General features: G+C 42.9%; 1 protein-coding gene across 1 annotated transcript in view; it reads left to right on the forward strand.

The window, feature by feature from the left end:
• LOC126176487 (anoctamin-7-like) overlaps positions 1 to 14,796 on the forward strand; it is a 272,929-nt gene that overhangs the window by 181,801 nt on the left and 76,332 nt on the right. Inside the window, exons 7-8 of the mRNA XM_049923641.1 lie at positions 11,449 to 11,620; positions 12,344 to 12,601. Coding sequence (XP_049779598.1) covers positions 11,449 to 11,620; positions 12,344 to 12,601 — 430 coding nt within the window. The remainder of the gene's footprint in view (positions 1 to 11,448; positions 11,621 to 12,343; positions 12,602 to 14,796) is intronic.

Below are 14,796 nucleotides of genomic sequence, written 5' to 3' on the forward strand. Positions count from 1 at the left end.
CTATATTTACACTAGTTCCCACTCATTGGCCTCTGTGTAACGACAGCCTAGCCTCCATTCTCTGTGACACATCCAGGGAGCATACTTGCAGCCTCAATTAAATCTCTTTTTGCTCAGTTGTGGGCCAACTCTTGGGAGGCTACCCCCATCTAATAAACTTTGTGCAATCAAGAAGACCCCCACCACATGGTGTTCTTCCCTCTGTCTATTGTGGTGGGAATCTACCATCCTGTGCCTTCTTCGTATCAGCCATACTAGGTTGACCCATGGTTTTTTATGCCACAATGAGCCCCCCGCCCCATTGTATTTTCTTGCCACTCCTCCCCCACCCCCACCCCCCACTTTGCTGGACTGCCCCTGCCTTTTGGCCATTTGCACTAAGTATGCCCTCCCACTTTCTGTGTCTTGGGTGTTAGCAGATGTTACATCTGTCCCAAATTTTCTTCACTTCAATGGTTTGTTCAGCCATGTTTAAGCCCTGGAATTTCCCTCAGTTAGTGCTGACATTGCTTATGTGGACCTTGGCCTTGCCTCCACAGTGGCTGGGTTCTTTTCCCTTTCTTTCCCTATGTTTTGCCTGGTTTTTTGTGCTCTTTTTGTTCTGGCATAAAGTCAAGTGCCAGCACGATGGTCAGGAACATTAGAGCAGAGAGGGCTGTGACGAAGACATCAGTCATTAGTACACTGACTGACCCCTCTCTACGATGACAATGAGACAGCAGCAGCATCTACAGGAAAAGGACAAGTGCTGCGCTGCCTGGCTGCACCCCAGTTGAGGACTAGTCATTCTACAAGCTTGTATAGCAGTGATTTAGGAACTGCATTTCTTATCTTGTGTTATTTATTTAGTCGTTCAGCATATATAAAGGCAACCATTCTTACATTAATTACAATATACTTATACAGCCATGGTAATGATGCTCTTTACAGGTGCTCTTATAATACTATACATCACAAATACTCTCAAGCCATTATAAGGCTGAGTCACTGAGTCTGTGTATGGCTTGTTACGAATTGTATATACCAAAGAGATTGCTTATGTTTCATGTCGCCCTTTGCTTGCGACGTCTTATTGTAAACTTCTCAAAGTTAAGTATTGTCATTTAGCTTATCGTAATAAAAATTCATTAATACAATTTGCTTAAATTGTCTAACAATCAGAGAAAGCAGGTTCCCTAGGCATCCCGTATTTGACGAGTAGGCAGGACACAACACTTTTGTTTCCCCTTTTCTTGTGTCTTCTTCCCCTAGTGTTGTCTCCATTGTCCTATGATCATGGTATGGTGTGGGGATCAAGAAGGGTCAGTGGTGGTGCTGGTGTACCAATGCACATAATGTTTCTGGGGTGCCCCTGCTCAATCCTCTCCCTGCTGCCCCAGCATTCCTTTTACCTCTTTCTTGCCTCTTTCTCCTCCCCTCCCCTCCCCTCCCAACTTCCCCTCCCCTCCCCTCCCAACTTCCCCTCCCCTCCCAACTTCCCCTCCCCTCCCATATTTTCCTCCCCTCCCTACCCATCTTCCCCTCCCCTGCCCTCCCATCTTCCCCTCCCCTGCCCTCCCATCTTCCCCTCCCCTGCCCTCCCATCTTCCCCTCCCCTGCCCTCCCATCTTCTCCTCCCCTGACCTCCCATCTTCCCCTCCCCTGCCCTCCCATCTTCCCCTCCCCTGCCCTCCCATCTTCCCCTCCCCTGCCCTCCCATCTTCCCCTCCCCTGCCCTCCCATCTTCCCCTCCCCTCCCCTCACCCCATCTTCCCCTCCCCTCACCCCATCTTCCCCTCCCCTCACCCCATCTTCCCCTCCCCTCACCCCATCTTCCCCTCCCCTCACCCCATCTTCCCCTCCCCTCACCCCATCTTCCCCTCCCCTCACCCCATCTTCCCCTCCCCTCACCCCATCTTCCCCTCCCCTCCCCTCACCCCATCTTCCCCTCCCCTCCCCTCACCCCATCTTCCCCTCCCCTCCCCTCCCCTCCCCTCCCATCTTTCCCTCCCCTCCCATCTTCCCTTCCCCTCCCATCTTCCCTTCCCCTCCCATCTTCCCTTCCCCTCCCATCTTCCCCTCCCCTCCCATCTTCCCCTCCCCTCCCCTCCCATCTTCCCCTCGCCTCCCCTCCCATCTTCCCCTCCCCTCCCCTCCCATCTTCCCCTCCCCTCCCATCTTCCCCTCCCATCTTCCCCTCCCCTGCCCTCCCCTCCCATCTTCCCCTCCCCTGCCCTCCCCTCCCATCTTCCCCTCCCCTCCCCTGCCCTCCCCTCCCATCTTCCCCTCCCCTCCCCTGCCCTCCCCTCCCATCTTCCCCTCCCCTCCCCTGCCCTCCCCTCCCATCTTCCCCTCCCCTGCCCTCCCCTCCCATCTTCCCCTCCCCTGCCCTCCCCTCCCATCTTCCCCTCCCCTCCCATCTTGCCCTCTTCCTCTCGCCTCCCCTCCCCTCCCCTCCCATCTTGCCCTCTTCCTCTCGCCTCCCCTCCCCTCCCCTCCCATCTTGCCCTCCCCTACCGCCCATCTTGCCATCTTCCTCTCGCCTCCCCTCCCCTCCCCTCCCCTCCCATCTTGCCCTCCCCTACCGCCCATCTTGCCATCTTCCTCTCGCCTCCTCTCCCCTCCCCTCCCCTCCCCTCCCCTCCCATCTCGCCCTCCCCTACCTCCCATCTTGCCATCTTCCTCTCGCCTCCCCTCGCCTCCCCTCCCCTCCCATCTTGCCCTCCCCTACCGCCCATCTTGCCATCTTCCTCTCGCCACCCCTCCCCTCCCCTCCCATCTTTCCCCCTCCCCTCCCACCTTTCCCCCTCCCCTTCCACCGTCCCCCCTCCCCTCCCACCATCCCCCCTCCCCTCCCCAGTGCAATTCTCCAATCTTCTGTCAAGACTTTTGGGTTTTGGATCCCTATTTTCCTGAACATTGTCTTAGGAGAGCCTTTCGTAAGAATCTTTGGTACCCAAATTGATATCTTTGCGGTCTTAAGAAGCTCCGCTGCTATCTAACCAGCAGCTTCACGTATTCCCAGGAGGATATCATGGGCACCTTGTCCTTAAGCTATTTCAGCATGTGCACCCCCTCACAGACAAAAATTAGGGCACCACGATCTAGATAGACCCTCCTGAAGCTGGGTCCTGGGCCAGCGTCGCCCCCCCCCCCTCCCCCCCCCCCTCCCCCCCCCCCAATCTTTTCAAAGAGGGCCATCTGTACCAATTCCTCCTGCTTCGAGGCGATGGCCACCAGTTGATAGCATTCCTGGATAACTTCCATCCTAAAAAACCAAGACTGCAGTACTATAGGTCTGTTTCCCTATTTCTTGCCTCAGTTTTTTCTGGACTCGCTCATCCAGGGAGGAGGGAATCTTTGATTCCTCCCTTATCCACTTGCTTCCTGTCTTTGACATATTGGGGGGGTCTGCTTATCCCCTTCAACCTGAGACAGTTTCTTCCTAGGGGTCTTAGGTTCAAGTCCCTTTAATTCCCTCCACTTGTCTTTAGGAAGCCATTCTTCCCCTTCCTTTTTCCTCTGTTCCCTCAGTAGTTTCCTCCTCTGGGCCCCAGACAAGCCGTTGATCTTAATCTGGTCTAGCTTCTCGGTTGCAGTTCACACTTCTGGCTCAGGTCTAGACCCTGATTTAGTAGTGGGAATGCCTTCCATTGGTACTGACCCCGATGTTTGGATTTCTGAGGCCTCAGTTTGCCCCTCAGTTTGTTTTTCTACATTTTCTTTAGTAGTGTCCATATCGGTCCCACAAGATTTGGGGGATCTAAAAGGTCCACACCACGAATACCACGCGCCATGTAAGGCTACTTACTCAGGTAGGTCACCCAGTATCCCTGAGGCTCCATTTGTGACACATCTCCCCATGTGCCACGCACACCTCGGCATGGATCACATCACACCTTGGGTTGGGTCACGGAGTTGGGTAAGACTAGGAGTGGATAGGGAAGATTGGATGTTGTGAGACACTCTTAGTCTGATCCATCAGCTGAGGCCTTTCCGGCAGTAGGTCCTCTACCTTTGGCATGGCCCTCAACTTCACACAGATACACCAGCCTCTCCACCCACATGGACAGTGCTTCATCAAGGTGGTGTCCGCTGGAGAGGTCAAAACTCTTGCCATACACATCCCAACATGTCACGGTTGATATCAGTGGCCACATTAATTATCCTTCCTTGCAACGCTTCCAAATTAAGAGGCACTAGAGGCAGGAATAAGCAGTCCTTGGCATAACCCCATAAGAACAACCCTCACGGAGTTCAGTCACTTGATACTGGGGACACACTGAAGACTAAGAGTGTCATGATGGGAAGCATGTCAAATTGAACACTGCAGCAGTTCAACATGATGTAGTCATGAACACCTGAAAGTAAGTGTGACAGAAAATCATCTCATTGCAAAATGAAGTGTCCACTGTCTTGCTGTAATTTTGGCATAAGCTTTGGCTGCATCATGTCCAGGTACATGAAACCAGTCACAATTTCTCCACAAAGAAAAATTATCCATAAACTTTTGAAGAAGACACCACACAAAAGACTTCAACTTTTGGTGAATCACAATCTCGAGTGGTTTTCCTGTGCTCTATACACACAGGTAATGAAGGTTCACCTTCTCACACACATGTATAAAGGACGTAATCATTGAAAAGCAGCCTCTGGGGAGCACCATGTTGCTGCAATAGGCAATGCAAGTCAATGCAAAAGTGAGAACAAAGCTGAAGAAAGATTGCTGCACACACTCCACCTGCTCTGCTGACTGTCCTGGCTGACCTATTTTCTTTTTACAACATAAGCAGCCAGCCACTCAGAATATGTTGTACCACCTAACAAGGATTACTTTGTCTGTTGGTGCTTTTACCTCATGTTTGGTGCAAAATCTTTGTGAATGTGAATCATCACAACTTATACATTTACCAAATTCAAGGACACAAAATGCACACATTGCTGCATTATATGTCATGTTCTGACATATCTGTACTCTAGCAGTACTCTCTGCAACTATGCTGCACTGTGTATTATGAACTGAATCTTGCATGCACTCACTCACTCACTCACTCACTCACTCACTCCCTACCTCGAATAACAAGAGAGGAAAAACCCTCTTTACACGTGGGAGTATACTTGTCTCTGTTGTTAAGAAAATGCAGTTACTGTACTGTGTACACTTTCAACACTTCTTCAAGAGCTGAAAGTGGTCAGTTTTAATTAAATGTGCTCTAGCATGACATGAAAGCACTCGCTTGGTGAATCACATCTACTACCCACAGAAACATTTGTGGTTTATTTAACTGTGCTTATTACTCAGTAACTTGCTTAAACTGATGAAGTTAAGAAAAATCTTATTTTTGTAATAACAACTTGGGATTGTTAGGCAGCTAAGCCATCTTAATTTACATTTTTCGTGTTCTCCCTGAATATTCCATGTGAATGCTGGAGTGTATGATTCACCATCTCTTGACTTGCTTATCAGATTTATTATATTGTGTCAGATGACTTATTTCAATTTAATGAGACCTACAATAATTAAATATAACATGAACTTCAAATAAAAGAGTGAACAGTCTTTCTTTGGGATTGCTGCAGATACTAATGTTCCCCTCTCTAAAATAAACTGTTAATTTCAGTTATTCATACTCTATATTTTATTCATTATTAATGCCTATGATCGACCGCAGGACTTCTGGGATAAGGAGTCCCCCTCTTCCATGCCAATATCATCCTTGGAGGGTGGGTGAGTGGGTAGAGATTAAGGCATTAAGATAGCCTATATTCTTGAGTTGAGAAATCATCCCTAAAGGCGGAAGAACCAATGATGGACAACAGCATAGGACACCAAGGGTAAGGTGGGACTCTTTAAGTGATGGTGAAGGCAACTCACCTAGGAGAAAGCTACTCTGATCACAAAATGGGTGGCTCAGAACCATGGATGGCAGCCCCATCACTGAGCTTGGGCTCGTAAGACCAATAACTTACCAGCCTTAAATTATGAGATAAAAAAAAGGGCAAAAAAAGTACTGAACTGATCAAAATTTTGATGACAGTGGAATGATTAATGGAATGCTTGGTTTGCTAATTGGAACTTGGAATCTGAGATCAATCATGACAGGAGGAATGAAGCAATTTGGAGACAGTACTAGCAACTATAAGTGCCTCTTAGCAGCTATACAAGAAACAAGAATCCCCCAAGGAATCATGAAGGTCAAAGATAACTACACATTATTCAACAGCAATGAGAAATGGCCAGATTGGACCTCTGAAGTGGAATTTGCTGTTCACAACAAGGTATTCTCAGCGGTTAGTAAATGTATCCCAATAAATGATCACATTTGTGCGATGATTCTGAAGGCATCACCATACAAGATTTGCATTGTTAACTGTAATGCACCATCAGAGGACACAGATGATAAGATAAAGAACAACTTTTATGCTGATTTGGAGGACGCTATTGACAGACTACTGTGACATTTGATCCGTTTAGTTCTGGGTTATCTGAATGCACAAATTGGAAAGAAAATGAATATTGTCCCACAACTGGGTCAAATAGCCTACACGGAGTGACCAATGATAACGGTGTTAGGTTGATAAATTTTGCTGACCTTAAAAGAATGGTCATGCTGCTTCCCACAGAAAGAGATACATAGAGCCACATGGATATCACCAAATGCTAAGATGAGAAACAAGATTGATCATGCATTGGTGGATGGAAGACATTGTGGATGCATCAAGCAAGTACAAGTGTACTGTGGTGCTGATATGAATTCAGACCACTTTTTAGTAGTTTTGAATATCTGTCTAAAACACTCTACAAAAGGGCAGAGAAAAAGAGAAGGAATAGTTTGTCATGATAAGGACAAACTTTCAAATGATCAAGTAAGACAGTGATACCAAGATAGTCACTGGCTCGCTTTTGTCAACGGAGGCCCCAGATAATGTAGAAGGAATATGGACACAACTGAAGGAAGTGATTATCCAGAGTGCAAAGGAAGAACTGGGACGACAACCTAAACACAAAAACAAACCATGGTTTGATGATGAAATGCCAGTTGGCAGTTAAAGATAGAATGGGGAAGAGATTAGAGTGGTTAAATCACCCGTCAGAAGATACACAAGCAACATACTCAGAAATGAGATGACTGACAGACAGGCTCATTAGCAGGAACAAAAGATAATATGGGAAGAAACTATTGGTGACAGTTAAGGAATCGAAGAAAATACTGCACTCCTTTTTCATGTTGGCAGGTTTTGCTTGAGGCAATTATAAACAGCAAACTTTAATCATAACAGATGAAGAAGGAAATGTGGTATACCTCCTATGGAGCAAGCAGGTCAGTTTGGAAAGTATTTCAGAAAATTGATAAATGTAGAAACTCCGGAAGGAAGTATAGAACAAGAATGGGAGTTAAATAAAGAGGAAGTACCTGAACCTTCAGTGGAAGAGATAAGAACAACTGTAGAATCACTCAAAAACAATAAAGTGCCAGGTGGTAGTGGTATTAGTGCAGAACTGGTTAGAAATGGAGGGGAAGTTTTGTTGGAGATGCTAAGACAGCTTATTGTCAAAATCTGGTCATCAGAGGAGATCCCGGTTGAATGGAAGAGAGCAGTTGTATGCCTAATTTTTTAAAAAGGAGATGCCACAAAAGTAGACGATTATCAAGGAATCTCACTATTTGAGGTATATTGTAAAGTCATAAACTCCCTGTTACTTAGTCACCTGAAACCTGCTCTACAAGAGATCATAGGACCTTATCAATGTGGGTTCATGACAGGATACTCATTCATAGATCACATATTTATGTTAAGACAGCTAACAGAAAAGTACTATGAATTTGATAGCGAATTACGCCTCATATTTATAGATTTCCAACAGGCCTATGATAGCATTAATCAGACAGTATTATGGAGGATAATGCAGGAGTTGGGCATTACAAGAAAATACATCAAAGTGATTGAAGCATGTTATACAGATACAAGCTGCCAAGTATGGTTTCGAAACAAAATGTCAGAGCCTTTCACTGTGCAACATGGTTTGAAACTATGAGATCCTTTGTCCCCAGTGCTATTCAACATTGCATTGGAAAAGGTGCGACTTGAAATTGGTAATAACAGGGAGATGGATACAATTGGGACTAACACAATCTTGGCCTTCGCTGATGATGTGATTATGGGAGACTCCCTTAATCAGATAGTGTCTGACACCACTAGGATCATGAAAGAGGCAAGCAAAGTGGGTTAGTTGTCAATGAAGAGAAAACTGAATATATGATCATCTCGTGCCGACAGGATTTCCCTACCACTATCAATACAGATGGACACAATTTTGAACGAGTACAGAAATTAAGTACCTAGGACTGATTCTATCTAATAAAAGCGAGGTTGGGAAAGAGGTTCAACAGAGAATAATTAATGCTAATTGTGCCTTCTTTAGTCTCAATAACTTGGTCTCACAAAACAGCAAAATCAAAGTTTACATGGCACTGGTAAAACCGGTTCTGTTATATGGCTGCAACACATGGGCAACTTCACAAACACTTGAATAGCGCATTTGAAAGGAAAGTGCTCAGAAAGATCTATGGGCCTACATTCAACAGAGAAAATGGAAAATGGGAAAGGAGGCAAAAAGAGGACTTCTACCAACGTTTTGTGAATGCTGCTGATTGTAGGACCATCAGAGAATGACGACTCTGGTGGTTGGGACATGTCTTAAGAGCTGGAGAATCTATCCCCAACTGAGTGTTCAATTCCCAGCTGACTGAAAGACGTCCAAGAGGTCATCCAAGGACTAGGTGGAAAGATAGGGAGATGAGGATATTGCAGAAGGTAGAATGAACAGCATCCCCGGAAGATGCAATGGACAGAAGAAAGTGGAACATCTGCCAGAAATACCTGCAACTGTGATCAGGACAATGCTCCCTCCTGTGTCACTGGTTGTGTTATTGCTCTTTGGACAGTGTGTTATTCTGGTTTATAATATTTCTTTTGCTTTCTGTCATGGGCCTTCATGGCCTGTTATGTACAATAACATGATTATGATTAATGCATATGATGTTCTGAGCTTAATTGACCACTTTTACACTCACTTCAGTTATGGATTTGCGCCAATTGACTTACTCCCTCACATTCTGCGATGTGAATGGCATAATGCACCTAACTGTGCCATGACATAACAATGTCCAAATAATTTGATACTAACTGATAGATATGCACATTCTAAACCTTTTGAGTTGGCCTACTTCTAAACTAGGTAGCTTACAATTTGATACTAGATATTCACTTGCATATAACCACTCTTGTTTCACAACTGTATTACAGTGTTTTTATTTCTACATCTACATCTAATTTGAGTCATTTTAATAACCTTTATTTTCCTTTGAGAAAATACTAACATTATTATTCAATCACTGAATTTAATTAAAAATCAATTCAAGTAGTGTCATGTACTATTTATATGGTATAAAAAATAAAATAAAATTTTTGGCTGTGGTGTGCAAGACATAACACCAAGGCTTTGGGTACAACATTTTTGCACAATTCACCATGCTCTTAGTGCTGAAAACTTCATATGTGCTCAATATTTCTCACCTTATTCTTTTCTCTTTCTGATATTTGGAGAGATACTGTACCTATTAGGAGTATCAACATGGATTCCGGAAACAGCGATCGTGTGAGACCCAACTCGCTTTATTTGTTCATGAGACCCAGAAAATATTAGATACAGGCTCCCAGGTAGATGCTATTTTCCTTGACTTCCTGAAGGCGTTAGATACAGTTCCGCACTGTCGCCTGATAAACAAAGTAAGAGCCTACGGAATATCAGACCAGCTGTGTGGCTGGATTGAAGAGTTTTTAGCAAACAGAACACAGCATGTTGTTATCAATGGAGAGACGTCTACAGACGCTAAAGTAACCTCTCGCGTGCCACATGGGAGTGTTATGGGACCATTGCTTTTCACAATATATATATAAATGACCTAGTAGATAGTGTCGGAAGTTCCATGTGGCTTTTCGCGGATGATGCTGCAGTATACAGAGAAGTTGCAGCATTAGAAAATTGCAGCGAAATGCAGGAAGATCTGCAGCAGATAGGCACTTGGTGCAGGGAGTGGCAACTGACCCTAAACATAGACAAATGTAATGTATTGCGAATACATAGAAAGAAGGATCCTTTATTGTATGATTATATGATAGCAGAACAAACACTGGTAGCAGTTACTTCTGTAAAATATCTGGGAGTATGCGTGCGGAATGATTTGAAGTGGAATGATCATATAAAATTAATTGTTGGTAAGGCGGGTACCAGGTTGAGATTCATTGGGAGAGTCCTTAGAAAATGTAGTCCATCAACAAAGGAGGTGGCTTACAAAACACTCGTTCGACCTATACTTGAGTATTGCGCATCAGTGTGGGATCCATACCAGATCGGGTTGACGGAGGAGATAGAGAAGATCCAAAGAAGAGCGGCGCGTTTCGTCACAGGGTTATTTGGTAATCGTTATAGCGTTACGGAGATGTTTAACAAACTCAAGTGGCAGACTCTGCAAGAGAGGCGCTCTGCATCGCGGGTGTAGCTTGCTCGCCAGGTTTCGAGAGGGTGCGTTTCTGGATGAGGTATCGAATATATTGCTTCCCCCTACTTATACCTCCCGAGGAGATCACGAATGTAAAATTAGAGAGATTAGAGCGTGCACGGAGGCTTTCAGACAGTCGTTCTTCCCGCGAACCATACGCGACTGGAACAGGAAAGGGAGGTAATGACAGTGGCACGTAAAGTGCCCTCCGCCACACACCGTTGGGTGGCTTGCGGAGTATACATGTAGATGTAGATGTAGATGTAGTATTTAGTATTTATTTGCAGTATAATGTACTGTTGACAGTTATCTGATGCATTTTGGTGGCTAGACACAAACATCCATTTACAACCAAGACACTTTCGTACAATCTCATAATGCAAGCTTCAACCAGAATATTTGCTGTTCATTTGTTGTTTATGGTTTACTCCAAAATACAGAGAACAACAAATACTTCCTTTTAATTTTCCTCGACACAGTACTGTGTGAAACATTTGCCGAGTTCACAGAAGAGTATAAAATCTGATTAGAAAGTCTATAAATATTGCTAATGTGGAACTGACACAGAAGTGTTATAATCTACCTTGATATGGTATCCTTTGGGCTTAAAGCAAATTACAGTGTAAAGAGAGGCTGCCAGTAGCGCATTCATTGAAATGGCATCAAACTAAGCAGTAAGCAAGCACAACTCTCAAAACTAACAAAGCTGTTGAGCACACTATTCCACATCAACATGCAAATTCTAGTAGCAGTCAGTCATACCCAAGTCACTGCTGTGACAGTCCTCCAGAGTCAATCAGCACTAAATATAAAATAAACTATTGAAGGTTTTTTACTGAGTAGTTGTTTTATTACTTACAGAGACTGATAAGAAATAACTGATAAATTATTCTTTATTGTAAAGGGGCCTTATGAAGTGAAGAGAAGAACTGATGGCACACCGCTAGGACCACTCAATCCCCGCCAGGTCCTCTATGAATACTGGGCCCGTTGGGGAAAGTGGTATAAGTACCAACCACTTGACCATATTAGAGAATATTTTGGTGAGAAGATAGCAATCTACTTTGCTTGGCTTGGTGAGTCACTAAAATCCTAGGAATAAAGTGATAAATGCACTAGTTTAACTTACATGTGGAGTACCTGTTTCTTTATGTATCCCCGTATTATTTCTGTTACTTTTTTAATTTCCAATACTCTATTCTTTAATGTAATTTGATTGCAAACATGCCCATCTTTAGATGTTTTAGTGTGAATTTATATCTTTGACCAATTATCTGCGAAGTTTGCTTAATATAGCAGTAAGAAAACAAATATTTTCTTTCTGGCAGTCACTAAAACTGTATAGTAACATGAAATGAACAAAGAAGTTAGAGGCTTAGTAGAAGGGCTGTTATTGGAAAAAGTAAATTAAGAGAATAACAAAGACATTCACAGAAAGTAGCACTGGTAGAAGAGAAATGAATCACATTCAGTGTCAGTTTTCTGCCATATATTTTCTCTCATTTTCCACTGTATTTAGTAACTTACTCTTTTTCTTGCTTCATCTGGCATGTATCTTCTGAGACATCTGTGTTCTTTTTCATTTTTTGCTTGATGAATATCAGTTTCTGATCAGCCAATATTCATTGACTTTGATAATTGTATCGTTTGGTTCCCTCTCTTTCTTGATTTTGTTTGAATTTTGAATGTACCTATATTTATTGTTCCAATATTGGCCACATACGTAACAGCCAATGCTTAATTTTTTTTGAACTGTGAATAAGATAGGATTTTTTTATAATACATTTTTAAAACTGCAGGCTTCTACACTGGATGGCTACTGCCTGCTGCTGTGGTTGGCTTGTTGGTCTTCATGTATGGTGTTTGCACAATGCACTCAAATAGACTGGCAAAAGAAGTATGCAGTAGCCAAGGACAGTTCAAGATGTGTCCCCTCTGTGATGTGGAAATTGGTTGCAATTATTGGGACCTGAGTGATGTTTGTGGCTATGCTCAATTTGCCTACCTCTTTGATCATCCAGGCACAGTCTTCTATGCAATTTTTGTTTCATTTTGGGGTAAGTAATTTATTTTAATGATGATAACCCTAGTAGTAGTAGTAGTAGTAGTAGTAGTAGTAGTAGTAATCTGCTTCCATTGTTGTCACCAACTGATACTTTGCAGCAGTAAGATGCTATACTCCCATTATGGAAGAATGAGTTTATACTCAATGTCCAGTTTGTGTGATCCTAGGGTTTCTATAAAGTAATTAAAGCACAAGTCAAGTCATTTGTTTTGGAAAAGGCGATAGCTAACTTCTTTATCTTATCCTATCTTGTGGTCAATCTGTAATCTTGTCACATAACTTTCATGAGGGGCAGGTATATTTATATATAGACTTAAACATAATTGCTGTGTAGCATCTTGTATAGGCTAGACTGCCAGTCAGTGTCATATAATGCTGCTCACCACAAAGTTGTCAGTTTCAAGGCTGGTTCACAAGCTATGTTGCTAGTCCACCCCACACCAACACCAGCTTCTCTAAATTGCAAGGGTGAAGACAGTCACTCAATCATTTCACTTCAACAACCTTCCAAATATCAATCTCCTCCTGTCCCTGTCAGTGTACCTGCACTCATGTATCTCCAACCTGTTGCCCCACTGGCTTCTCGTGCTCTCTTCTGTTTGTAGGTTGTGTGTACTTCTCACAGTTGTCTGGCTCTATTGTGACCTCCCTTCTCCTACACCAGCGTAGTTACTGTAGATATATGCAGCTATCTCTGCTTATTCTCTGGAGAGATCTCCCCACGCACCACCGCAGTCACCTCCCGATATTCTTATCCTCCTTTGCCCCCTGCATACACCAGCCTGAATGTAGATGACAGCTGTATTGAAGAGTTTTATCAAGTAACATTCCTAACATACGACATTTGTCAAAATGCGGAGTTTTCTATATCCGCATATCATAATACTTTCGGTACACGCGTGTTTGCACAAGAAAGGTCAATTTGTTTGATGTCTTGTAAGGAACCCACCCACAATCATCTAGGCCACAAATTTTCAAGATAAGTATTTTGTCATTTCAGTCTTCTTTTCCCCGTTTGAGTGTAGATATGGTGCAGTAGTGAGATGGAGAATAGTAATTAATTTTGGTTGCTAGTACTATTGTTCAGTTCACTGTTAAGCCCTGTGTTCATATGGAGTGAGAAGCTTTGTTGCAACTGTATCACCACACAATTTACAGGTTTAGAGTGAGATTATAAAAAGAATGCTGCAGTGGCAAAGTGAAGTTTCAATAATTCAGTGAAGTGTTTGCCTGTCCTTCTGCTGTTACAAAGAAATTGAAATTCTAACCATACCAGAGGACCTGTCAAGCTTATAGTACATTTAGTTTTTGCATATTTTATGAAAGAAAGTACATGAAATGAAGTTCTAGTTAGTTATCAGTTGTCTTGGAGTATGGTAACAGCATCGTGTATTTTATCCAGTGGTAAAAAATACCAGTACTATGATTATCCAGTGCAAGGAAACAACAAAATCAAGTACAAGGAAATCTCAATAGAACTATGAAACACCAATAGAATGCTGTAATTATGAAAAGACACTAAACTAGATTATTTCTTTTCTCCAGCATTTGTTGTTCCATTCTTCCACAGTTTTATGTTTACTCTGTTATGTGCATATGTCTGATTTTCATAGACGAGATGTATGTTCCTCATTATCAATATTAGGTGCATTTATGGGACACTTACGTGGAACAATTATACGTGACTGGTTATATTATGTGGCCAATTCATCTTAAAAGGGGAGGGCGTGGGACGGTTCTCACTGGTTTGGCTCAAACTGTGTGAATAGAAGCAAGTATATGACCTTTCAAAGTTCCTAAAATACTTTATGTGAGTGATCCGCAGGGAAAGAGAAAACACTCTTTGAAAGTTTTTTGACCTCATTGTGAGTGATGAATAACAACTGTGCAGTCAGTAGTGTGGCACAGTTGGTAAGTGTACAGAATGATGATTATTCATTGTATTTTATTCCCCACAATTTTGAACTACCAATTACAAAATTTAAATATAGTTTAACAGTTTCATTTATTTAAATAATATGTATATAATTTACAGTTAGTTATAAAGGCTTTAATTTGAATAAAGATTATAGTTAATGGGACCAGTTTTCATAAATGGATGTAGTTATGAATGGAAGTAATGTTTCTGAAAATTCTAGCAAGGAATTACCTGTTTTTTTATTTATTACAGGCAGCTACATTACATAT

The sequence above is a fragment of the Schistocerca cancellata genome, chromosome 3 (assembly GCF_023864275.1).
Source record: "Schistocerca cancellata isolate TAMUIC-IGC-003103 chromosome 3, iqSchCanc2.1, whole genome shotgun sequence".
Lineage (NCBI taxonomy): Eukaryota > Metazoa > Arthropoda > Insecta > Orthoptera > Acrididae > Schistocerca > Schistocerca cancellata.